Source organism: Mytilus trossulus, chromosome 12, assembly GCF_036588685.1.
Source record: "Mytilus trossulus isolate FHL-02 chromosome 12, PNRI_Mtr1.1.1.hap1, whole genome shotgun sequence".
NCBI lineage: Eukaryota > Metazoa > Mollusca > Bivalvia > Mytilida > Mytilidae > Mytilus > Mytilus trossulus.
Window position 1 is genome coordinate 27,434,573 of NC_086384.1, and position 27,799 is coordinate 27,462,371.

At 33.8% G+C, this 27,799-nt stretch overlaps 1 protein-coding gene across 3 annotated transcripts in view; it reads right to left on the minus strand.

Moving 5' to 3' along the window:
• The window catches only part of LOC134693706 (solute carrier family 2, facilitated glucose transporter member 5-like), an 82,817-nt gene that overhangs the window by 31,307 nt on the left and 23,711 nt on the right, over positions 1–27,799 (minus strand). The window contains exons 1-2 of one of the 3 annotated variants that reach the window (XM_063554602.1): positions 6,866–7,070; positions 2,293–2,341 (exon numbers count right to left, since the gene is read on the minus strand). In XM_063554602.1, the coding sequence (XP_063410672.1) occupies positions 2,293–2,307 (15 nt within the window). In that variant the 5' untranslated portion in view covers positions 2,308–2,341; positions 6,866–7,070. Of the gene's footprint in view, positions 1–2,292; positions 2,342–6,069; positions 6,221–6,865; positions 7,071–27,799 lie in introns of those variants that run through there. The other 2 variants (XM_063554603.1, XM_063554604.1) reach the window with 2 other exon arrangements.

Consider the following 27,799-nt stretch of genomic DNA (forward strand, 5'->3'; position numbering starts at 1 on the left):
AATTATGTTATCACCATATAAACATGCATTTCAAGTAAATGGACGACCTATTTTACTCGAATGAATGGTTTGATGATAGAAGGCGGAATATAACGATTTGCTTTTTTTTTTTTTTTTTTGCATTGTTTAAAAAAACTGACATGGAAGGGAGTTTCTCGAAAAACTTTAATTATGTTTCCTCCTTAATGGGTGCACCATGATTCACATTAACACACTAGGATGCTCATCCGTAAAACAGTTGACGAGTGTTTTTTCTTCTCTAAATGCTGGACTGTAGTTATATTATATAAAATACATTATATAGTGTATAGACACAATGGTGGACCAATTGATAAGTCTGAACGACCAGTTCCCAATTCTTCAACATTGCTGTAACGCCAACCCATTTCATATTATCGAGGATCTGGCTAGGATTTTAGACTAAAGAATAATCCAGACACGAAATGCACGATAAAGATGGGGAAATAGGAAATGTGTCCATGGGACACAGACAATGCACCTGCTTGCATATAACATTAAGGGACATTACTAAGAACTGTAAAAGTGACACTTATCAAATGTACTTGATCTGAGCTTTGTGGCAATAAGCCTGTAATTCAGTGGTTGTCGTTTGTTTTATGTGTTACATATTTGTTTTTCGTTCTTTTTTTTACATAAATAAGGCCGTTAGTTTTCTCACTTGAATTGTTTTACATTGTCTTATCGGGGCCTTTGACTATATGCGGTATGGGCCTCGCTCATTGTTGAAGGTCGTACGGTGACCTATAATTGTTAATGTTTGTGTCATTTTGGTCTTTTGTGGATAGTTGTCTCATTGGCAATCATACCACATCTTCTTTTTTATATTGTGTAAAAGTTTAATATCATTTGATTGAGTCAAACTTAAGTAAGAGAACGTAAACGATAATTGCGTTTCATTTTCCATTTCTAAAGGGCAATACTAGTAACTCAAGAACTTTAAAAGTGACGCAACAAAAACTCACACTTGATCTGTATTTTGTGGTAATAAGCATTGTGTATAAGTTTCATTACATTTCGTTGTGGCAAAGACAGAAAACGGCAACGGCAACGGCGTAGGCATAACACTATCAATTGTTGTAAATAATTTTAGTTGCCTACTTTTAAAACGACTATTATATTTTAAACATTAATATAACAGGGTGCTAATCAAATTTGTTGACTTATGTTGCCTTTCGTAAGTTAGGTTGCAGTGGATCATACATTACTCATAAGAGGGAACTCAGAAAATCTTTTTCTCGACTAGCATGTTTCTCTATAGCTTAAACGCACTTGTAACGACTAACGTTTAAAACGACATTCATTTAAACCTTTTAACGCAATACAAAATAAAAGATTTGACTCCTGACCTCTGGCTTTTTAGACGTATGAATTATAACTATTGTCTAGATTGCAGACACTTAATTAATTGCACAAGTTAAACAATGGTGTATAAAGGAGACATTCACCTAAACACGAGGACAAAGTAGATGTGATCTACCATTCAGGACGACTACTTTAGGCCTGAGAGGAAATTAGTATACACTAGTGTTATACGATAGCAGACCTATATAATGTGAATATTAATGTTCGAACACATTCAATCATTTAATATTTATTATGATAGTTGAATATATTGTTAAAGTAGAACATGTCTGATTTTAAGTAGCCTAGGGGTTAGATGATTGTAAGAACTTTTGATATTATGGCATGCAGCAAAACTATCGTGGAGAGGAGGGGAATCTTTTCTCGCAAAACAAATAATCTGATTAAAGGAAAGGTTTTTCTTTTTTTTTAACTCAATATTATATTTATTTTTATCCTAATTTCATGTTTTCTCAATCTGAAAGCGACTGTTGATATACGATGCAAATTAAATATGTACACATCAAAGTATGCAATTATATTCAAAAACTATTCAAGTTGTAATATAAAGCAACGTATGTGTTCGTTTTATCCAAACCGGAAATGCTAAATGTAAGTGTAGGACAAAGTCGAAAGTGCTGACATGATGATGATGCTCATCAATGTCGAACTCAATATAAAGTCATGTGCTGAGAAAGGTGTAGTAAATAGAATATTATGTGATGAGTGAATCCTGAAAAAAATACGGAAATTTATTAATTGGACGAACGGACGGATAATGTGAGTGCAATAAAGTCCCACTCTAGGAGTTATGGTTGGTATAATATTTTCCAAAAAAAAACCCACCACCACATATATTATTTATGTTCATCTTCTTGAGCTACTGATCTAAGATTTTACGTTTTCAATAATAAACTATATTAAACATACCTCTGTCACAACCATGGCTGCCTTTGTTTAATGCCCTGAGATCGCTAGCCTATAAAATGTAATAAAAATATTCAGTACATTTGTACGGTGTATTAATATGTTCTAAATAAAAGACAACTAGTTTCTGGTATCATCTTTTAATATACATGTTAAGGAACAGTCTGCAATAATTTTCTAAGATGTATTATTTTCCAAAGATCTCGTGTTTCTTAAAATTAGTTCAAGGTCAAATAAGACTTCTTACAGATATATAACGGTTAAGTTGACGTATTCTTTCGACTCAAGTGTTGCTTGCATCAAATGCACTTGGCTCAGAATTTGTTTCCTGTACAGGTTTATACTAAGGTATATAAGAACTTTTTTTATGACAAGTACCTAAATATAAGAGAATATAGGAGAGTTATTTTCTATGATAAGTGTCTTAATATGAAGGTATATAAGAATTTTTTTCTGAGACAAGTGCCTGTGGCTGTCATTTTAAAGTTGTATTTAAGTGCTATAGTTCACAAAGGCAAACATTATGATAATAAGATGTTGGTTTTGGCTACATAACATGATCGTCAAAAACACATTTTGATAAATTCTAAAAAAAAAATACAAATATAATTAGTTTGGAGGAAAGGGGCTGGGTTAGGCAAATTGGAACCTTTTTCAGAGGAAAATCACAGAATTCAGAAATTGTTATGTAAATAATGTAAAGAAATCCGACTATATACTTATTGATTTCTGCAATTACTTTATTATCATATGTTTCTCAAGTGATTTCATGTGGTATCTTTTTATCAGTGGCATGTAAGTATCGTGAACACACGCGGATTTTGAAAAAGGGGGTTAACAAGACAACATAAGACATTAAGTATATATGTAGTACATCAAGTGGCTTCCCTTTAAACCGGCCTATGGTCTATACTTCATATTGTTCTCGAAGCTTTCTTAGGATTAGGACGTTTCCTAAGTCTATCTTATGACAAGTCTTTGTCCTAATTCGTGTTCTCGAAGCTCTCTTAACTTATGATATATCTCATTTTTCGTCCTAACTTTAGGACACCCAACAAGGTGTCTTAAGAGCATCCTATCTTCATCCTAGTGTAATACAGTTTGGATTTTGCTTTTTGCTCATTATTTTAAGTGAAAATGAACATGAAATGAAACATACAATCGGTTATTAGTTCGTATATAAAGAAATCGTGCATGATTTTAAACTTTGAACTTCGTGTTTCACGATACGATTACACTACAAATGTAATTCTCATTTCAAAACAAATTGTTTTCCATTTTAAATAACAATCCTTTTTGATATAATTACATTGGTAATTATGCATTTAATTTTGTACATGTTATTATAAAATTCGTAAACAATTCTATTAAATTATTTCGTCAATAATAAATGTTTTATCAAAAAATTACTTTAACGATTTGAAATTTCGACTTAGGATATGTTTAGGACGTCCTAACACAAGATTCGTCTGAGATAGCTTCGAGACACAACTTAAGAGTGTCATAAGTTGATCCTAAGTCCATCCTAAAATAGGTCTAAGATGTGTCTTAGGACGAATCTTAGGATACTTTCGAGAACACCACCCCAGATTTGTGACATATTGTTGACAAAAAAAGAATTTGGTTTGATTTCAAATTCAAAAATAGATTTGAAAATAAAATTGAAACAATGTGACTTGTACACTAACAGTATGTGTTCATGAACTGTAAAAGTACATCCAAAGTATATGTCGTGTTTAGTAAATCTCTTAATATGTAAAAAGAGACAAGGATTATAGTTAAAAGTGTATGCATTGTTTATTTTCCATGTTTTCATAGTCTACATTGTATACAAATGTTGAATAATTGAATAAAAATTAAAAAAAGGTTTATATATAAACTGTATATCATGTATAATGAGCCATTCCAGTTAATATCTGCTAAAGGGGGTTGGGTGGTCCTTTCAGAGGGATGTACAATTTATACATCGTAGGGGTGAACATTTGTTTTTTTTCATCTGACACATACACTTATACGCAAAAAACTTCGGAGGGTCTTGCAGCAGTAAATAATTTAAAATAATTGCATCTTAGGGGGTACAAAAATGCCTATGACAGATCTTAGGTGCTTTGGAATGTAGACAGTTACGTATTATGCATTATCTGGTATTGTATTTAAAATTTTAATGGGATACAATCCTTGCAGTAAAACATTCTGATAGGTCATTTTTCCCATGAAAGTCCATCAACCCAATATGAACAGAAACTCTTACATCTGATAGTCTTAATTTTTAGATCTGCATGGATAGGTAGTTTTTTATGATGTTTTTTTTTATACGTATACACAAAATTCTCCCCATCCATCCCACCTGTCAGAAATTAACTGGAATGGCCAAATGTTTTAAGCCATCGCGGCCCATATGGGCGTAAAGTGCTTTTCAATAAGGTATACTAATATACTTTGATGCAAGTGACATCCCTCTTAAGAGAGAAAGAGATAGAGGGATAATTGCACTGGCTTGATGTACTGCGCGGCAACGGGAAGTATTGAAAATTTTGTTTCGCTTCTATTTTACATTGTTTGCAACAACATATGGTAGTAAACGATTGTTTCTCTTGTGGACCGTAATAACAAACATTAAATCGTAACTTTTATTCATAGAGCAGAAACATAAACACCTTTTTTAATTGAAAAAAAAATTCATGCTAATCTCGCTGATATAATTTACAATTATGGATACAAACGCACCCTTTCCTCGAAACTTGGATCTTCCTGAATATGTATAAAATATTCGCCACTGGACATAGATCAAACAAAATATAATCAGTCGAAACTTCGATCCGCGCAACCTATTTTCAGATATATAATTATATTTTTCTTTCTTTCTGACTATATGCATTAAAACGTGTACCAAACAACAGTTAATATTACGAATAACTCCATAGAACACTCTAACAACGTGTCAGTGTGAATACACATTTATACACACAGATGTTTGACCTCATTATGTGTACGAATTGTTTGAATAAGATATTTTTCACTATCTTAGTTTACATGGAGTCTTAGTGTCAGTTGAAGGTACACGTTAATTTACATAATCTGTTTATACTATTGAACTTCAATAAATTACAGATAACTCAGCCGAAATAAGAAAGGATATAAAAATTATGATTTAAGTACACTTCACCGACAAGTTGACTTGAGCAAATTGAGCTAGGAGATTCTAAACATGGAAGACTATTATTTTATAGACAGTTGAGTGTCAAGTGTAAGATGTAGTTTATTTCTCCTTTTACGACTCGGGTGCATTTTTGGTTTCGATGTATAAATTCGCACATAGATCCTGTCTGTCAGGATGGAACTGCGTAGATTTGATGCAACGCTCCTTGCATGTTAAGAACACTTGAGACAATTCTTACCATAAGGGGTCGACGATAGCTTGTTGTAAGGGTTTCAATATATACCCTCATTATTAAAGGACGTTTTACACTCCTACCTAGGAGTTCACTCCCTTATTCGGAAGAAGAACAGCAATCCTACCTATCAACCCCAATATTGCTCCCGCCCCTAATATGCCTGAAAACCCAGATTTAAGATTTATTTTAATAAAATGTTTTATTTGTCTTTGCAATATTTTCCACTGGAAATAAAGTAAGCAATAGTCAAAATAAATAGTTGATAGGAAAAACTACCCTGTGTTAGCCACTCTCGAAAAGGGGGTTAAACTATACCAAAATAATCAGACACAGGGATACGTTATTGTTGCATTTAATACGAAACAAAAGAAAATGAAAAACTCACTGATTTATGTCCTCTACGGTATCAAGCGTTTAACCGATAATAAATGTGACATACACTGGTACATTGTATCCTTTAATATATTCTTTTTAAAGGACATATCTATAGACCATGCTTTTTATTTTTTTTGAATGGAGACACAACGCTGATAATGTGTTCAAATTCCAGTATTGCTATGTTGTTGAATGCATGATAGGTAACACATTTGCTCTTATCTAACCTTGAATCCCCCCAAAAGGTAAAATTAGTCCTTGCCATTCTTTCATCTCACAGATAGAAGTACTGATGGACATTAGATTAAAAAAAAAATCTCTTTCTCACATTCTTTACATTTTCAGTTATTATAATACCTGTCATGTTTTATGAATGATGAGAATAATGAATCCATTTACTTAAACCATTTCTAAACAATAATGTTAAAACGGACATTTAAAATTAGTGCAATTTTATATAGCCATTTTAATGTGGATTTATAAAAAAAACCACATGTACATTAATAACTTGCCTTAAACTTTAAAATGTTTTCTTCCTCACTTAGGGGATGGTATGAACATTTTTTAGAATTTGGGACGTAAATAAAAGATTTTATATGTGTTCTATTAACACAGTTGTCTCATAATAACATACACAACTAGCGTGTCATTGAACTTTTGAAATCTACAACATTTGATAAGAGTAATTCTACACATTATTCTGCATTTTAGAAGAAATGAATTTTAGTCCGTTACAGTTATTTGCAGTAACTCTTGGAGGAATTGTACTTAATAAGAATAAATCACTGTAAAAAATCTGTTCTTACCTTTGAATGGACACGCCCCTTTCACCTGTGTCTAAAGATAACAGTTAACTTATCACATTTCTAAGGATAGCTACAAAATCAGAACTGCTCGTCTTTACTGAAGACTAAAACATATATAGATCTGCACAATGCAACGCAAGCATTTGCCAAATCGGTCGGCTGACTTAGTTTGTTAGTAGAGGAAACCTTGACCTGTGTCCCAAATAACATACTAAAGTACATAAAGGCAGAAGTTTGTGATATAAAAAGTGGCATGTATAATTTTTAAACTTAAAAAAATATTAGAAGTGATATTTAGTAACTTGAGAGAAAACACAAACATGTACGTCTGTATTTATTCTTTAGTAACAATACATTACACACATAAATGATTTAATTGTCGTAGGATCTCCTTTCTATTGTCAATCATATACTGAGTGATAAAAGAAACGCAACCCTTGCATGTATTTTACTGTTTTATATTAAAGTGGATCCCTACAGAATGAGATATAGCAAATATTTTTTTAACCATTAATTTTTTGCTTAAAATTTGCATACGTATTATGTTATGGCCTCTATAAACATTTTAGTTAAAAATAGTATGTCACCAGACTCGTGTCCATGGTAACGGTCACCAAATATACCTGATTTAGAACTGGATTTTTTTTAAGCCTTTGAAAGTATTTTGCAAGGTTAACATTGTCATATTGTTGAAGGCGGTACGGCGACATAAAGTTGTTAATGTCTGTGTCATTTTGGTCATTTTAAAGAGGGGGGTCCCAACACAGAGTAAAGGGGGGTCCAACTATATGCTCCCATTCAAATGCATTGATCGTCCAAAAAAAGGGGGGTTTCAACCCCCGGACCCCCCCCCCCCCCCCCCCCTTTTTGGATCCGCCAATGGAAAGCGTATTACCTGTCAACTCAGTATCCCGTGTTTTGATGTATACACAGCCATATAATATAAAAAAGAAGATGTGGTACGATTGCCAATGAGACAACTATCCACAAAAGACCAAAATGTCACAAACATTAACAACTATAGGTCTTCAACAATGAGCAAAGCCCATACCGCATAGTCAGCTATAAAAGGCCCCGATAAGACAATGTAAAACAATTCAAACGAGAAAACTAACGGCCTTATTTATGTAAAAAAATGAATCATTAATGGTGATCCGATGGATACATCTGTTGTAGAGTTGTCACTGACTCAGACGTACTTGTGACTGTATCTTGCATTAATTTGTAGGATCCTTTACTATAGATAATTGTGCTGATCTGTAACAATTACATCTCCATGCCTTATATATCATGTACTGTAGTACGCCGCTTGATTAAAACTGACGAGGAAAGGTAACACACGGCCACCGAGAGTTTTATTTTTGTGAAGTTCAGGTGGTCGTGGGTCGTGTGATCTAGCGGGACGGCTGCAGTGCAGGCGATTTGGTGTCACGATATCTCAGTAGCATGAGTTCGAATCCCAGCGAGGGAAGAACAAAAAATTTGCGAAAGTAAATTTACAGATCTAACATTGTTGGGTTGATGTTTAGACGAGTTGTACATATATATATATAATGAGGTTACTTCTAAAAATGAGGGTACTTTTTATATGGCCTTCCAAATACCGTTTCGATCCCTAACATCACTGAAGAGACATTTATTGTCGAAATCCGGATCTGGTGTACTAAAAACATATTGACACCGAATGTTTGTGGCATAACATCGTGGCCACAAGTTAAAATTTCTTTTTCTGTTTAGTATTAAATTTATATTAAGACCCATTTTGTTACATCTTGTGATCAATTTTATTTGGCAATCGCCAATGGCAGTCAACAGGGTTAAAGAACATCAGTTGTTCGACCTGTTAGTCAAATGCGTTTTGTTTAAATATACTTTTTCACTTTTTTGGTCTTTTGGAAAATGTTGTTTGTGCTGTTTTTAGACCCTTCTACAACGTAATTTGTTTTACATGCACACGTATAAAAATTGCGGTTTTTATCCAACGGAATCATAGGTTTGAACGTAGTTTTGAATTTAGACGCGTTTATATTTTTTCGTTTGGGCTTGTATCATATTTTCCCTCCGGTTTATATTATCCATTCATCCTATATTGACTCTTAAAATTCAAGAGTTTATCTAAAAATGAGGGTCCTTCTAAAAATGAGGGGCCTTCAAAATACCGTTTCGATTCCTAACATCACTGAAGAGACATTTATTGTCGAAATCCGGATCTGGTGTACTAAAAACATATTGACACCGTCTGTTTGTGGCATAACATCGTGGCCACAAGTTAAAATTTCTTTTTCTGTTTAGTATTAAATTTATACTTAGATCTATTTTGTTACATCTTGTGATCAATTTTATTTGGCAATCGCCAATGGCAGTCAGCAGGGTTTAAGAACATCAGTTGTTCGACCTGTTAGTCAAATGCGTTTTGTTTAAATATACTTTTTCACTTTTTTGGTCTTTTGGAAAATGTTGTTTGTGCTGTTTTTAGACCCTTCTACAACGAAATTTGTTGTACATGCACACGTATAAAAATTGCGGTTTTTATCCAACGGAATCATAGGTTTGAACGTAGTTTTGAATTTAGACTCGTTTATATTTTTTCGTTTGGGCTTGTATCATATTTTCCCTCCGGTTTATATGATCCGTTCATCCTATATTGACTCTTAAAATTCAAGAGTTTATCTAAAAATGAGGGCCCTTCTAAAATGAGGGTACTTTTTATATGGCCTTCCAAATACCGTTTCGATCCCTAACATCACTGAAGAGACATTTATTGTCGAAATCCGGATCTGGTGTACACAAAACATATTGACACCGTCTGTTTGTGGCATAACATCGTGGCCACAAGTTAAAATTTCTTTTTCTGTTTAGTATTAAATTTATACTCAGATCTATTTTGTTACATCTTGTGATCAATTTTATTTGGCAATCGCCAATGGCAGTCAGCAGGGTTAAAAACATCAGTTGTTCGACCTGTTAGTAAAATGCGTTTTGTTTAAATGTACTTTTTCACTTTTTTGGTCTTTTGGAGAACATGTTGTTTGTGCTGTTTTTAGACCCTTCTACAACGAAATTTGTTTTACATGCACACGTATAAAAATTGCGGTTTTTATCCAACGGAATCATAGGTTTGAACGTAGTTTTCAATTTAGACTCGTTTATATATATATACGTGTGCATGTCAAACAAATTTCGTATATATATATATACATCGCAATTTTTTTTCCCTCACCGGGATTCGAACCCATGCTACTGTGATAATATATAAGTACGTCTGAGTATATAAATATAATTATTTTCTGTGACATAACTGTCAACTCAGTATCCCTTGTTTTGATTTATACACAGCCATGTATCAACAGCATTGATGGTGATCCGATGGATACATCTGTTGTAGAGTTGTCACTGACTCAGACGTACTTGTGACTGTATCTTGCGTTAATTTGTAGGATCCTTTACTATAGATAGTTGAGCTGATCTGTAAAAATGGCATCTCCATGCCAGCAGCCTTATATATCATGTACTGTAGTACTAGTACGCCGCTAGATTACACCTGACGAGGAAAGGTAACACACGGCCACCGAAAGCTTTTTTTTTAGTGAAGCCCAGGTGGGCGTGTGGTCTAGCGGGACAGCTGCAGCGCAGGCGAGTTGGTGTCACGATATCTCAGTAGCATGGGTTCGAATACCGGCGAGGGAAGAACAAAAAGATCTAACATTGAACATTAGATATGTGAATTTGCTTTCGCAAATTTATGGTTCTTCCCTCGCCTCGATTTGGTGTCACGATGTCACAGTAGCATGGGTTCGAATCCCGATGAGGGAAGAACAATAAATTTGGGAAAGCAAATTTACAGATCTAACATTGTTGGGTTGATGTTTAGACGAGTTGTATATACATTATGTACACAGCCATGTATCACCATCATTGATGGCTTAGATTTTTTTTAAATTCAGTCCAAAGTTGGGGTCGGACACCCTACCCCACCCTTACGGAAATGTTAATAAAAATTTCTCTACAGCAATACTTTTGCTCATGCACAATAGGTGCACACGGAAGCTTTGGACCTATGGTCTAATTGACCAGAATTCCAAGTTTGAGTATAGCATATAGTTTTGTTTTGAATAGAGAATAAATAATTTCCTTGCCCCCATACATTGTGTACAAAAAAATAAAGCTTTCGGCTAATCAAAAGAAAGTGGTACCCTCTGCTATAGAAAATGAAATTTCGTTGAAACAGATTTGTTTGAGTAAATAAATATTAAAGCACGAGCGCAACTTTCTATTCTTGTAATGCAGAACCATTGTTACTTTATAGGAACTATTTGATGCCGAGAATATGGAAAGCTATTTGGCACAATATCACAAAAAAATACATATGATGACAGAGTCTGACAAGCAATTGTACAAGCATTTCAATAAGTTATATCTATTTTCAATTCGATATACACTCACTCAAAACTGTTGCTATTAAAAGTAAAAGCGTGCAGCATCCTGTTTGGTATATATTGACAGCGATTATTATTGTCTTTAAATTATTGAAAAGGACAAGAAATGTTTAAATTCTTGGAATAGTGACTTCGATTGCTTAATTATGTATTCCAAAATATAATATAGTGTTTATATATTAATAAAAACATTTTGAGTACATTTGATTCTTATACAACTTTTGGGTTTATAGACATATTCGAAAACTGACTGCTAGCGAGTGGCTGCTAGCTCGAGCCTGGTGGTCTCGGAACCAAGCTCAAGCTAGCAGCCACTCGCTAGCAGCCACATCGCTAGTAGCCAGTTTTCAGATATGTCTATAAACCCAAAAGTTGCATAAGAATCAAATGTACTCAAAATGTTTTTATTAATATATAAACACTTTATGGATTTTTTGGCACATTGGACCCTAGCCCATTACCTAACATTTCCATCTAGTGGATAAAAAAGTATTGCCGTAGGGATTTTTTTACACTCTTTTAAAAATTGGGATAAGTCATTTTTTTTCAACTTCAATCAAACTTAGGACCCATGGTGAGGACAAACCATGAGTTGTCCCAAATGGACCATTTGGAACATTGTACCTTAGACCCTTAGCTATCATTTGCACCAAGTGGGTAAAAAAGCATTGCCAAAGGGAATTTTTGACAGACTTTTAAAAAATTAGGGTAGTTATGTTAGAGCCTTTAGACCTAAGGTCGGACCTATGGTGAAGACAAACTATGAGTTGTCCTACTTGGACCTTTTGGCCAATTGAATCCTAGCCCATTACCTACCATTTCCAATTAGTGGCTAAACAAGTTTTGCCGTAGGGAAATTTTGACCGACTTTTGAAAATTTGGGGTAAGCATGTTTGAGCCGTCAGACCCAAGTTCGGATCTATGGAAAAGACAAACTATTTTTTGGGGGTTCTTCATACCAGGACCGACACCGGGAAAGAAACTGTAGATGGTGGATTGCTGCTTTCCATTCACATATCTCCTATAGATAATATCGCTATTTGCCAGGATGCTGATGATGTTGATGTTACTAACAATGTGTAGCCCTATCGAAGGTGTACATTTGCCGCTCTAATCCAAGGACGACGTAGCGGCTATTTGTAATGTTGAAATCTACTTCGTAGTGCCGGGCAAGAGTTAGTGTTGCTCTTAGGGTTTCCCGATAATGCATCGATAATGATATTGGCTTTGTGTTTGTTGAGCCGCAGCTGTCGCTGCTTTTCATCCTTGATGTCTTCAATGCCATAGGAACCTGTGTGAATGTTGGGGATGGAGTATACGCAGTAGGTCTCCAGATTTACCAATGACATCTCATAAACCTTTTCAATTTTAGTGGATTGAAGCGGATATGAATTTGGCCATGGTTCCCGGATACTATGAACGAGAACCCCTGCTGTGGATCAATGTTACTTACGAATTGCTGCAAAATAACATTGTTCGTTTATTTTCAGGCTTCAAACACGACGTTCATCTTCTGTCCGTCATATTCGATGTAAAGAACTCTGTGGGAGATTACAAGTGCAAATGCTTCGGTGTTGGCGGGATCATTGTGTTCGAATTCGGCTGGTATCCGTGGATTCTTTCAGCCGCTCGGACTGATGACTTCCATAGATGACAAACAGCGGCTATAAGCCTGTGAAATCAGTGGTACCGGTGTTGACGCCGCCGTTACTGAGGAGGGTGACCATGTTGTAAAATTTCTTTCTGAAGTCTGCAGCCTCCTTGAACACTCTGGCAACCCTATTTTTGTTGAAACCGGCATTAAGTTGAGAGTGATCGCACACGGCGTTGTCATGAGTCTTATCCACACTTTTGTCGGTTTGGATGGCAACGATGGTATATCTAGGCTTTTAAGTACCACTTGTGGCAGATAGGCGCCAGTTGAATTGTGTGTTTTGGGGAACGGTGATAGAATCACACTACCTCATGCGAATCCGCAGTCGATTTTACTTTTACTTTGTATAGTTTTGTACAGCCGCATCTTGTTTTCGTCTGAAGGGGTGACGTGAAGAACGAACCAAGAGATCTGACTCAGAATATGTTTACCACATCGTTGACAGCGGTGGCTCAGTGCATGGTATCGGCGTCTGAATCACGCACACTAGTGACAATGCATGCTTCATTACGTATGCGATCTTGTCGTAGTCGTCTAAAAAGCCGAAAATGTGTCTCAGGGGTATGGTGAATGAAAAAGCTCCTTTGTTGGCAGGTTTTGGGGATAATTTTACCATGACGTGCTGCACACCCTGTGTTTTCGGTCTCGGCTTCGGTAGATGAATCCTTGCACCACAGCTGGTTGAGACCTTGGGATTTGGAGAAATCGTCGTGATAGATCAAAATTCCCAACATGGCAGTGGCAACGCCTGGATTATTGATATGTTCGATTAGCGCGCCTGAACGAAGAGATACATGATTCCATTGTGAATGAGAGACACTAGATATGCATCAGCATATGCACTACCGTCGTTCTTTTGCAGTCGCCCCTCTACCAAAAGATAACTTTCAGCGGGATGGAGGAATAAATCTTATGTTTCGATATTGATTAGGATTTCACCTGGATTATTCAGGTTGGCACCAGTTTGAGGTTCGTATTCGTGAACCTGTTGAATAACTGGAGACTTTCATCGGAAGTCAATCCTTCGGTGATTGTAAGGATGTCAGACATAATGTATGTATTTTTAGCGTAGACGAAGTCGTAGATGGTTTATACCACTTTACCAAACACATGGTCGACGGTTTTGGAGGCCCCTTTTTCAACACCTTTCAAGGCTACTGTGCCAAACAGTCCTCTACCACCGTAGTCGTACTTTCGGGCGTAACCTTTTTTGATTAGCAACATTTATAGGATGCTACGATGAAGCGCCTTATATTCCTCAATGCTGTTATGTCTACCCTTTTTCATAGAATCAATAATCGACACAATTTCGTTGCGCACACCATTATTTCCTGCTCGGTAAGCTGAATCACACAGTTCCAACCGATTGATTAGCTGCTTGAAGTTGGCAGTAAGAAACACGGCTGGCAGTCCACTGCCAATCTTGTACCTCTGGTGGATGTGGGATACGATTTCCTTCCACTTATAACTCATGGTCGCCTTGGCGGTTTTCAAGAGGGTTGATTTGCCTTGATACATGGCACCGGAACTTTTTAGGATCTCTGCAAAGTCGAACGAAACTGGTTCCTATTTCACCATGAGTTCCCAGAGGCCAAGGGTTCCTTTGTACCTTACACCATCCACGAAAACCATCGTTTTCAGATCGCAATCCAAGGTTGTGGTCGGCGGAAGGAGTCATACTGAGCTGCAAATACTGCTGTGCTCGAGGTCCGATGACGGTGTCTGTAGGTGGTGCAATGGGTACAGGGTCGGCAAACTCGGGCGTTGGATGAGGGAAGGCTGGCACTACTGGAGATAAATCTTCGATTGTTTTGGTGATTTTTTAAACTGATTTCCGCTGAGCCTCAACCACAGGCTTAAACACTTAGGAAAGGTCCAATCCTGTCAAGGCGGTGCTGCATGTTACATGATTGAATGCTCCGTTTAGTTACATGCAACTCCTTTGAGAGTGCACCCCGCTGCTTTCGGACGGGGATTTTGATGAACATCATTTATTTATAGCGTTGGAACATACGCCCCTAGGCGTTGATGTTAACGGCTTCGAACGCACCTAAGCGTTGGTGTGAACGCTTTCGATTGCCTCGAACGCCCCCGTATTGTTGGTGTGAATTCCATGTCGACATTGATCGATCGATTATATGCGATGGTTCAAGCGTGGGTCGAATGCCCATCTTCTGAAGATCCCAGTGTCTGAGACATACGACTTTGCGCGGTTTCAATCGGTGATTGCACTGATGACCGAAAGTAGTATTTGCGGGCATTTGGGTTGTTGTGGGCGTTGGGATCTTCCATTATGTTTATAGCCATTTCAACAGAATTTTATTCATATCGGGACATAAATAATGAAACACAATCTGTAACACAGTCTTTTTACCTTGCCCGGGGCCGACTAAAATTTACATTTGCAGGGCCATTCGTATTTCTTAGGCTGGGGATCAAATTCTAGCTCCAGTTCCTTTTCAATCTCTGACAATGAATACACTAGGAACACTGAATCCTTGTACTTCGAGTGGTTATCTTTGTAACAATTAATTATTGATACTATACCTATAAAACTCATCAAATTGCATCGATATTTACCATTTGCCTTGGTGCTTTTAATATTAATGGTTACAAATCCATAGGTTTTTGACTAGCAATGCTTAAACTGAATGTCAAACTATTCCTTGGAGATATTGTTGCAGTCGGATTTGTTCGAAATTTTTAGCATCCTGCTTGAAGAAGCACAGGACGTTGGCATTCTCCCGGATAGACTGGCGGGGTAGTTTGAAGTAGTTCTGTCACAACTAGAATCAATCAATGTTGTGGCGACTACTCACGTAGTAGTCTTCACACGTGTTTTTTTTGCTAAGCATCAAGTCGTCGCATACAATGAAGTTTGATCGAGTTTCCGGGGCTTAATTCATCGCTCTCTTGCTCTTAAGAAATTGTTTCGATACCCGGGTGTCGTGGTGGTGGTGAGGCGTTAACCACATCGATCAACGAGTGAGGTGACTTGCCTTTGCACTGTTCGAGGTCTAGAATATATTCCTTAGGTAACAATAAACAGTTAAGGAAAAATTCTAAAATTTGCCATTATGAATTTTAACATTCCCTTTTCATTGCTTTCTTGCAATATCAAGCTTACTGTTTGTGTCATATATGGGCATATGTATGTAATCAGAATCTTCCATAGATTTTATTTCCAGTATATAAAATGGTAAAATATAATTTCTTTTTGGTGTATCCATGGCAACAATCTGCATTTATTTGTTATAAAATATTGCAAAAAGGGGGGGGGGGGGGGGGGGGGGGTAGAGATGTCACTTATTTCCCCAAAATTTGGCTAAAAGTAGAATTTCAATCGCTTGAAGTAATACCTTTTCTGAAACTGTGTTCATATATCATTCAGCAAATCCAATGAAAATCATATGTCTTTCGTCTCATTTTTTTTGTAAAATTGCGTCAAAAACTTTGTGTAGAAAAAGAGTGTTTGTAAACAGTACACTAATTTCTGGACCGATGGCCGGTCTAGCTATGAAAATACGGACTGTTAAACAGAAAACAGCCCATAAAACATGTGAAAAATAATTTTGATGCTCTTATAAACCATCTTTGAAGGCTAAATTAGCACTCATCTGTCTAAAAATGAATTTTATTACACAATAACTTTCCTATTTGAAAAATCCACAGGGGCCATTATGCGAAACTAAACTCCTAACTGTGTATTGCTACCTTAATAGTAAATATTTTTTTCAAATTCTCCCTTTTAACTTATTTTCTGAGTTCAGCTAGCTAAAACGAGTAAAATGGCCTTTTATTTTTGAAAATTGGTTGAGTAATGAATATTTTATGAAGGTTAGCAGTTGACACTGAAACGCGACAAAAACTGATTTTAAGGTAACACGATACCGAATGACGTTACTCCACGAGTTATCGTTCCTTACGTTATCGAATAACGTTCAAACATACAAGCCAATGCAGCAGGTTCTGCAATCCCAAAGTGATTAAATAATAAAACTACATGTATGTGACATTTTTAACGGTAACATAATGTCATTTGCCGAGAGTTTTAATGCAATACGTAACGGTTAACTTTTCGACATAGATGATCATAGATTGCTTTATCGTTTTCCGGCAATTCTTCTGCTCATTGTTAATCTTTAAAAATGTATTACTTTACTTTTAATTTATATTCTGGTTCTTTAATATTTAAGCATCTGCACGCTTTATCTATATAATTATGTTCTTATGCAAAATAGACTGAGTTTGATCACTTTTATTTTATTCTTAGTTTATTTATGCCATAAATACTTTTGCATGATGCACGTATCCCAATGAAATTCTGTTTTGAAAATATAAATCTTATCTATAGAAACTTAGGATGATGTGTGAAAAAAAACGGGGAATTGCCCAACTATTAATTCGTGTGAAAATGCTCGGGAAAAATGAAAAAAAAGGAATTTTATCTGGATGAGAATACGGATAGAATACGGCGGAAAAGCACAATACAAGCGACTTTGAAACTCAGACAGAAAATAGTTTGTTAGTATAGAATGTAAAAAGCTCAATCGCATGCATGAAAACAACTATTATGTCGTGTACAAGTTGCGTTTTTGTACAGGTTTTAACATGTACAAAAATATTGTACGTGTTATAACTTGTATAATGCAAAAATACAAGTTATAACAAGTACAAAAGTACCTCATACATGTTATAACCTGTACAAAATATTGCTTAAAAATTTTTCCAACTTGTACAAAATTTAAGATAAATCTTAATGAAGTAAAACAAACATTTAAATTCACCAATGCATAAAGAACAACAATAAATAGGTCATAACGTGTCTCTTTCTGTAGAGGACAATGATCACATAGTTACAGAAATATATGTTTCATCACTTATGTTGGCAAAATGTGTTTTCATGTGATTGAATGTTTTATGTAGTTCACCATGGCTTAAATAAGTGTGACACTTGTATTTCCTCAATGACAATTACATTAGATACTAGTACATGTAACTAAATTCTTCCCAAAATTTTATGAACGATGCCTAATAATTTTGGGTAATACTCCTCCCTCTCGTTTTATAGCAACATTTTTGACCTTCAGCATGTCTTATGTAAATCTATAACTCGATTTTTTTTTATAAACTATAAGATTATTTCATTAGGCGAATGTCATTTTTATGTTTTAAATATATATCCTCTACTTTGAAAGCATGTATTTTTGTCCTTTGGATGTTGTCTGCTCCATAGGCGGGTTGTTATCTTTTAGACACATACCCCATTTCAATTTCCAATTGTATTTGTAGACACATCTTCCCTGGCTATCCTCTTATGTCTTTTAGTGTCAACTAGAATGGAAGTATTTTACTATTGCCTTCAAAGTGGACACTCACATTTATAATTCATCAAAAAAAAAATATGTCTATAGATAGTCATAACGTGATAAGAGAATCATAAGACACGTCCTAAGATATACATGTATCTTATGACAAGTCTTAGGAATGCTTCGTAATACCGACCCCTGGACATTAACTGTATCAAAAAAGGACAAAACACACTAACATGAAGGAATAATAAAATAGTTATGAAATATTATTGATGTCAATAACATCTGTTGCGATAATAGAAACATATCCTTATTTTTCGATTTTGTACAAGTTAAAACCATTTTTAAGCAATATTTTGTACAGGTTATAACATGTATGAGGTACTTTTGTACATGTTATAACTTGTATTTTTGCATCATACAAGTTATAACATGTACAATATTTTTGTACATGTTATAACCTGTACAAAAACGCAACTTGTACACGACATATATACTGCATATTCAAAAATATTTTGTGTCACCAAAATCATAATAGAGCTCGTATGTCATCATATTGTTTCACCCGTGTCCGTTCTACCGCCATTCCCGCACTTGGTGTATATAGGGTTTATACGGCTTATTATTTAGGGCTACAGTCTTTTTGCGTCAGCTTTAAATTATGTACCTGTTGTTACTTCTCATATTAAAGGTGCGCATATTGTCTGGATATCTTTTTTTTTTTGTTCATGACAGATTGGTGGATAAGGCGTTTTGATAAAATATAAAAGGCACACAGAGTCCAAATTACATCTCCTACATGTGGAATTTCAAGCTGGAACTTTTATATTTCGTATTTGCAGTTTGTTTTACGTATAAAGAATGCATATATGATCTTAAGATTTGTTGAACTTTATGAAATTTTGCCTTCAGTTTGCAAGGTTTGTCCGACTTGCTGAGCAACCAACTCATACATTTACAACACTTAACTAATGTATGTAGCAAGTCAAGAAAATGACGGTTCTTTATCATTTTTCTTTATTTATTTCAGCTTTATACGATTTCGTCATTTGATAAGTGACTTTTAAGTTTTGAAATATTTTTTTTTTTGAGTTTTGTTATTTTATTTTTGAGAATGTGCATTTTATCCGGAACATTATTTTCCCTCATTATATTCACAACTAACAAAATGTTAAATCTTTGTTGACTGGTACATCAAATGTGTCCTATATTTTAACAACTATTTCCAAACTTGTATTGTATCGTTCCGAACATGCATGAACTATATGCCACTGAACGTTAAACAACCATCAAAAACTGAGCTATTCTTAACTTATTACTGAATCAAATGTTTAAAGTACTCTATTTCTGCATGGATGAAGCAACGACACCACCATTGTCTTAAATAATGGAGTTTAAAATTCAGTAGTTCAAAGGAATCACACGTGAAATTTTTCATGTTATTTTCACATGAACTTTACAAAAATATGAAGGTATTTTTCATGATTTTAATTAAATTTTAGAATAAAGATATTATTTGAATAATCTTATTCTAAAACTTTACGTGAACTTAACGTGTACTAAATTCCGGTGATTTATGCATGAACTATTATCGTATAAGATTCACGTGGAACCAACCAGTTCAAGCTCGTTTGGTGTAAAAATCAGACGAGATAAATAATGTTAATTCATGTGAGTGAAATTTCCAGGTGCAGGACGAAATAAATTATATCAGCAGAATTAAATATTGCATTACTAGGAAATTAAAAAAAACCCGACAGCGGAAATGAAAATAAAAAATAAACACCATTCAGATCCCGACACAAACTTTTGTTTTCCATATCTCTGAATAATAAAAACTTAACGTTACATTCTGCATTCAACAACGTCACACGTTTTCGGTCCATTTCTAAGAGTATGAATCAACTTTGAAGCCAATTATCTCAAAAACAAGGATGGTGACCTATGAGTTTCTATACGTGTATGGATTCAGTATGCAATTCTGGATATTATGTTAGTTTTTTGTTTTTCTCCGTATATTAGAACATAACCATCCATTGGAAAATATAAAAAGGAAAGCCGAAAAAAGGGCATTTTCCCTATATAACTAGGTAAAATTGTCGCCAAAATTGACGTTTTCCTATGAAAATACCAAGAAAACAAAAATGGTGACCCCCAATTTTTATTACATATTCCGATGTAACTTCATTCAAAGAACTCGTGTGCCAAAAAGTTTGGAAATCGGGAGATTTGCCATTCGGTATCGTGTTAATCTTAAAAACTGTACCTCTTTTGTCAGTTTTTTTAATGTTGAATATCATAATAAGATCTCTGATGATGCAACAGTGTACAAAATTTAGCAATTTTAAGCATACAAATGTTTATCTTTATGCTTATTGCATACCAAAGACTTGATTAAAAAAAATGGTGAAAGGGTATCAATTTCTTACATCTGATTTAACTATACATTTAATATATGCCAAAACGTAACATGAAATCTTGATAAAAACAATAATTTGATATATTCGCAAGAAAAAAAAACCAACACGTTCAATACGTGGGCTACTACATGCAGCCCAATCCATCAGAAGCAAGCGTTAAGCCGATAGAGTACAAATAAAAGCCTAGTGTCAAAATGTGTAATTTTGGTTGCTAAGGACTGTAAACAATAAAATTGACACATATTGTCATTGTTAAACACTTAATTTACTCAGAAGTTGATTTTGAATATAAATATCGATAGATTTGTGGCATAAAAAGTGTTAAATTATACAATTCTGAGCTTGGTAAGTATGCCATAAGGAAGCAATAAACAGTTAGGAAAAAATACTAAAATTTGCCCTTATGATTTTACCATTCCCTTTTCATAGCTTTCTTGCAATATCAAGCTTACTGTTTGTGTCATATATGGGCATATGTATGTAATCAGAATCTTCCATAGATTTTATTTCCAGTATATAAAATAGTAAAATATAATTTCTCTTTTGTGTATCCATGGCAACAATTTTATTACACAATAACTTTCCTATTTGAAAAATCCACAGGGGCCATTATGCGAAACTAAACTCCTAACTGTGTATTGCTACCTTTATAGTAAATATTTTTTTCAAATTCTCCCTTTTAACTTATTTTTTTTAGTTCAGCTAGCTAAAACGAGTAAAATGGCCTTTTATTTTTGAAAATTGGTTGAGTAATGAATATTTTAAGAAGGTTAGCAGTTGACACTGAAACGCGACAAAAACTGATTTTAAGAAAGGTGCCAAGTCAAAGTGTAAAATCTTGTCTCTACCTCAATTTTTAGCCAAATCTTAAAAACTGTACCTCTTTTGTCAGTTTTTTAATGTTGAATATCATAATAAGATCTCTGATGATGCAACATTGTACAAAATTTAGCAATTTTAAGCATAAAAATGTTTATCTTTATGCTTATTGCATACCAAAGACTTGATTAAAAAAAAATTGTGATAGGGTATCAATTTCTTACATCTGATTTAACTATACATTTAATATATGCCAAAACGTAACATGAATTCTTGATAAAAACAGTAATTTGATATATTCGCAAGAAAAAAACCAACACGTTCGATACGTGGGCTACTACATGCAGCCCAATCCATCAGAAGCAAGCATTAAGCCGATAGAGTACAAATAAAAGCCTAGTGTCAAAATGTGTAGTTTTGGTTGCCGAGGACTGTAAACAATAAAATTGACACATATTGTCATTGTTAAACACTTAATTTACTCAGAAATTGATTTTGAATCTAAATATCAATAGATTTGTGGCATAAAAAGTGTTAAATTATACAATTCTGAGCTTGGTAAGTATGCCATAAGGTAGCAATAAACAGTTAGGAAAAAATACTAAAATTTGCCCTTATGATTTTACCATTCCCTATTCATTGCTTTCTTGCAATATCAAGCTTACTGTTTGTGTCATATATGGGCATATGTATGTAATCAGAATCTTCCATAGATTTTATTTCCAGTATATAGAATGGTAAAATATAATTTCTTTTTGGTGTATACATGGCAACAATCTGCATTTATTTGTTATAAAATATTGCAAAAAGGGGGGGAAAGATGTCACATATTTCCCCAAAATTTGGCTAAAAGTAGAATTTCAATCGCTTGAAGTAATACCTTTTCTGAAACTGTTTACATATATCATTCAGCAAATCCAATGAAAATCATATGTCTATCGTCTCATTTTTTTGTAAAATTGCGTCAAAAACTTCGTGTAGAAAAAGAGTGTTTGTAAACAGTACATTAATTTCTGGACCATTGCCGGTCTAGCTATGAAAATACGGACTGTTAAACAGAAAACAGCCCATAAAACATGCAAAAAATAATTTTGATGCTCTTATAAACCATCTTTGAAGGCTAAATTAGCACTCATCTGTCTAAAAATGAATTTTATTACACAATAACTTTCCTATTTGAAAAATCCACAGGGGCCATTATGCGAAACTAAACTCCTAACTGTGTATTGCTACCTTAATAGTAAATATTTTTTTCAAATTCTCCCTTTTATCTTATTTTCTGAGTTCAGCTAGCTAAAACGAGTAAAATGGCCTTTTATTTTTAAAAATTGGTTGTTGAGTAATGAATATTTTATGAAGGTTAGCAGTTGACACTGAAACGCGACAAAAACTGATTTTAAGAAAGGTGCCAAGTCAAAGTATAAAATCTTGTCTCTACCTCAATTTTTAGCCAAATCTTAAAAACTGTACCTCTTTTGTCAGTTTTTTAATGTTGAATATCATAAAAAGATCTCTGATGATGCAACATTGTACAAAATTTAGCAATTTTAAGCATAAAAATGTTTATCTTTATGCTTATTGCATACCAAAGACTTGATTAAAAAAAATGGTGAAAGGGTATCAATTTCTTACATCTGATTTAACTATACATTTAATATATGCCAAAACGTAACATGAAATCTTGATAAAAACAATAATTTGGTATATTCGCAAGAAAAAAACCAACACGTTCAATACGTGGACTACTACATGCAGCCCAATCCATCAGAAGCAAGCGTTAAGCCGATAGAGTACAAATAAAAGCCTAGTGTCAAAATGTGTAATTTTGGTTGCCGAGGACTGTAAACAATTAAATTGACACATATTGTCATTGTTAAACACTTAATTTACTCAGAAGGTGATTTTGAATCTAAATATCAATAGATTTGTGGCATAAAAAGTGTTAAATTATACAATTCTGAGCTTGGTAAGTATGCCATAATAGTAAATATTTTTTTTCAAATTCTCCCTTTTAACTTATTTTCTGAGTTCAGCTAGCTAAAACGAGTAAAATGGCCTTTTATTTTTGAAAATTGGTTGAGTAATGAATATTTTAAGAAGGTTAGCAGTTGACACTGAAACGCGACAAAACTGATTTTAAGAAAGGTGCCAAGTCAAAGTGTAAAATCTTGTCTCTACCTCAATTTTTAGCCAAATCTTAAAAACTGTACCTCTTTTGTCAGTTTTTTAATGTTGAATATCATAATAAGATCTCTGATGATGCAACATTGTACAAAATTTAGCAATTTTAAGCATAAAAATGTTTATCTTTATGCTTATTGCATACCAAAGACTTGATTAAAAAAAATTTGTGATAGGGTATCAATTTCTTACATCTGATTTAACTATACATTTAATATATGCCAAAATGTAACATGAAATCTTGATAAAAACAATAATTTGATATATTCGCAAGAAAAAAAAAAACCAACGCGTTTAATACTTGGGCTACTACATGCAGCCCAATCCATCAGAAGTAAGCGTTAAGCCGATAGAGTACAAATATAAGCCTAGTGTCAAAATGTGTAATTTTGGTTGCTAAGGACTGTAAACAATAAAATTGACACATATTGTCATTGTTAAACACTTAATTTACTCAGAAGTTGATTTTGAATCTAAATATCAATAGATTTGTGGCCTAGAAAGTGTTAAATTATACAATTCTGAGCTTGGTAAGAATGCCATATGGTAGCAATAAACAGTTAGGAAAAAAACTAAAATTTGCCCTTATGATTTTACCATTCCCTATTCATAGCTTTCTTGCAATATCAAGCTTACTGTTTGTGTCATATATGGGCATATGTATGTAATCAGAATCTTCCATAGATTTTATTTCCAGTATATAAAATGGTAAAATATAATTTCTTTTTGGTGTATCCATGGCAACAATCTGCATTTATTTGTTATAAAATATTGCAAAAAGGGGGGGGGGAAAGATGTCACATATTTCCCCAAAATTTGGCTAAAAGTAGAATTTCAATCGCTTGAAGTAATACATTTTCTGAAACTGTGTACATATATCATTCAGCAAATCCAATGAAAATCATATGTCTATCGTCTCATTTTTTTGTAAAATTGCGTCAAAAACGTGTAGAAAAAGAGTGTTTGTAAACAGTACATTAATTTCTGGACCCATGGCCGGTCTAGCTATGGAAATACGGACTGTTAAACAGAAAACAGCCCATAAAACATGTAAAAAATAATTTTGATGCTCTTATAAACCATCTTTGAAGGCTAAATTAGCACTCATCTGTCTAAAAATGAATTTTATTACACAATAACTTTCCTATTTGAAAAATCCACAGGGGCCATTATGCGAAACTAAACTCCTAACTGTGTATTGCTACCTTAATAGTAAATATTTTTTTCAAATTCTCCCTTTTATCTTATTTTCTGAGTTCAGCTAGCTAAAACGAGTAAAATGGCCTTTTATTTTTAAAAATTGGTTGTTGAGTAATGAATATTTTATGAAGGTTAGCAGTTGACACTGAAACGCGACAAAAACTGATTTTAAGAAAGGTGCCAAGTCAAAGTATAAAATCTTGTCTCTACCTCAATTTTTAGCCAAATCTTAAAAACTGTACCTCTTTTGTCAGTTTTTTAATGTTGAATATCATAAAAAGATCTCTGATGATGCAACATTGTACAAAATTTAGCAATTTTAAGCATAAAAATGTTTATCTTTATGCTTATTGCATACCAAAGACTTGATTAAAAAAAATGGTGAAAGGGTATCAATTTCTTACATCTGATTTAACTATACATTTAATATATGCCAAAACGTAACATGAAATCTTGATAAAAACAATAATTTGGTATATTCGCAAGAAAAAAACCAACACGTTCAATACGTGGACTACTACATGCAGCCCAATCCATCAGAAGCAAGCGTTAAGCCGATAGAGTACAAATAAAAGCCTAGTGTCAAAATATGTAATTTTGGTTGCCGAGGACTGTAAACAATTAAATTGACACATATTGTCATTGTTAAACACTTAATTTACTCAGAAGGTGATTTTGAATCTAAATATCAATAGATTTGTGGCATAAAAAGTGTTAAATTATACAATTCTGAGCTTGGTAAGTATGCCATAATAGTAAATATTTTTTTTCAAATTCTCCCTTTTAACTTATTTTCTGAGTTCAGCTAGCTAAAACGAGTAAAATGGCCTTTTATTTTTGAAAATTGGTTGAGTAATGAATATTTTAAGAAGGTTAGCAGTTGACACTGAAACGCGACAAAACTGATTTTAAGAAAGGTGCCAAGTCAAAGTGTAAAATCTTGTCTCTACCTCAATTTTTAGCCAAATCTTAAAAACTGTACCTCTTTTGTCAGTTTTTTAATGTTGAATATCATAATAAGATCTCTGATGATGCAACATTGTACAAAATTTAGCAATTTTAAGCATAAAAATGTTTATCTTTATGCTTATTGCATACCAAAGACTTGATTAAAAAAAATTTGTGATAGGGTATCAATTTCTTACATCTGATTTAACTATACATTTAATATATGCCAAAATGTAACATGAAATCTTGATAAAAACAATAATTTGATATATTCGCAAGAAAAAAAAACCAACGCGTTTAATACTTGGGCTACTACATGCAGCCCAATCCATCAGAAGTAAGCGTTAAGCCGATAGAGTACAAATATAAGCCTAGTGTCAAAATGTGTAATTTTGGTTGCTAAGGACTGTAAACAATAAAATTGACACATATTGTCATTGTTAAACACTTAATTTACTCAGAAGTTGATTTTGAATCTAAATATCAATAGATTTGTGGCCTAGAAAGTGTTAAATTATACAATTCTGAGCTTGGTAAGAATGCCATATGGTAGCAATAAACAGTTAGGAAAAAAACTAAAATTTGCCCTTATGATTTTACCATTCCCTATTCATAGCTTTCTTGCAATATCAAGCTTACTGTTTGTGTCATATATGGGCATATGTATGTAATCAGAATCTTCCATAGATTTTATTTCCAGTATATAAAATGGTAAAATATAATTTCTTTTTGGTGTATCCATGGCAACAATCTGCATTTATTTGTTATAAAATATTGCAAAAAGGGGGGGGGGGGAAAGATGTCACATATTTCCCCAAAATTTGGCTAAAAGTAGAATTTCAATCGCTTGAAGTAATACATTTTCTGAAACTGTGTACATATATCATTCAGCAAATCCAATGAAAATCATATGTCTATCGTCTCATTTTTTTGTAAAATTGCGTCAAAAACGTGTAGAAAAAGAGTGTTTGTAAACAGTACATTAATTTCTGGACCCATGGCCGGTCTAGCTATGGAAATACGGACTGTTAAACAGAAAACAGCCCATAAAACATGTAAAAAATAATTTTGATGCTCTTATAAACCATCTTTGAAGGCTAAATTAGCACTCATCTGTCTAAAAATGAATTTTATTACACAATAACTTTCCTATTTGAAAAATCCACAGGGGCCATTATGCGAAACTAAACTCCTAACTGTGTATTGCTACCTTAATAGTAAATATTTTTTTCAAATTCTCCCTTTTAACTTATTTTCTGAGTTCAGCTAGCTAAAACGAGTAAAATGGCCTTTTATTTTTAAAAATTGGTTGTTGAGTAATGAATATTTTATGAAGGTTAGCAGTTGACACTGAAACGCGACAAAAACTGATTTTAAGAAAGGTGCCAAGTCAAAGTATAAAATCTTGTCTCTACCTCAATTTTTAGCCAAATCTTAAAAACTGTACCTCTTTTGTCAGTTTTTTAATGTTGAATATCATAATAAGATCTCTGATGATGCAACATTGTACAAAATTTAGCAATTTTAAGCATAAAAATGTTTATCTTTATGCTTATTGCATACCAAAGACTTGATTAAAAAAAATGGTGAAAGGGTATCAATTTCTTACATCTGATTTAACTATACATTTAATATATGCCAAAACGTAACATGAAATCTTGATAAAAACAATAATTTGGTATATTCGCAAGAAAAAAACCAACACGTTCAATACGTGGACTACTACATGCAGCCCAATCCATCAGAAGCAAGCGTTAAGCCGATAGAGTACAAATAAAAGCCTAGTGTCAAAATGTGTAATTTTGGTTGCCGAGGACTGTAAACAATTAAATTGACACATATTGTCATTGTTAAACACTTAATTTACTCAGAAGGTGATTTTGAATCTAAATATCAATAGATTTGTGGCATAAAAAGTGTTAAATTATACAATTCTGAGCTTGGTAAGTATGCCATAATAGAAA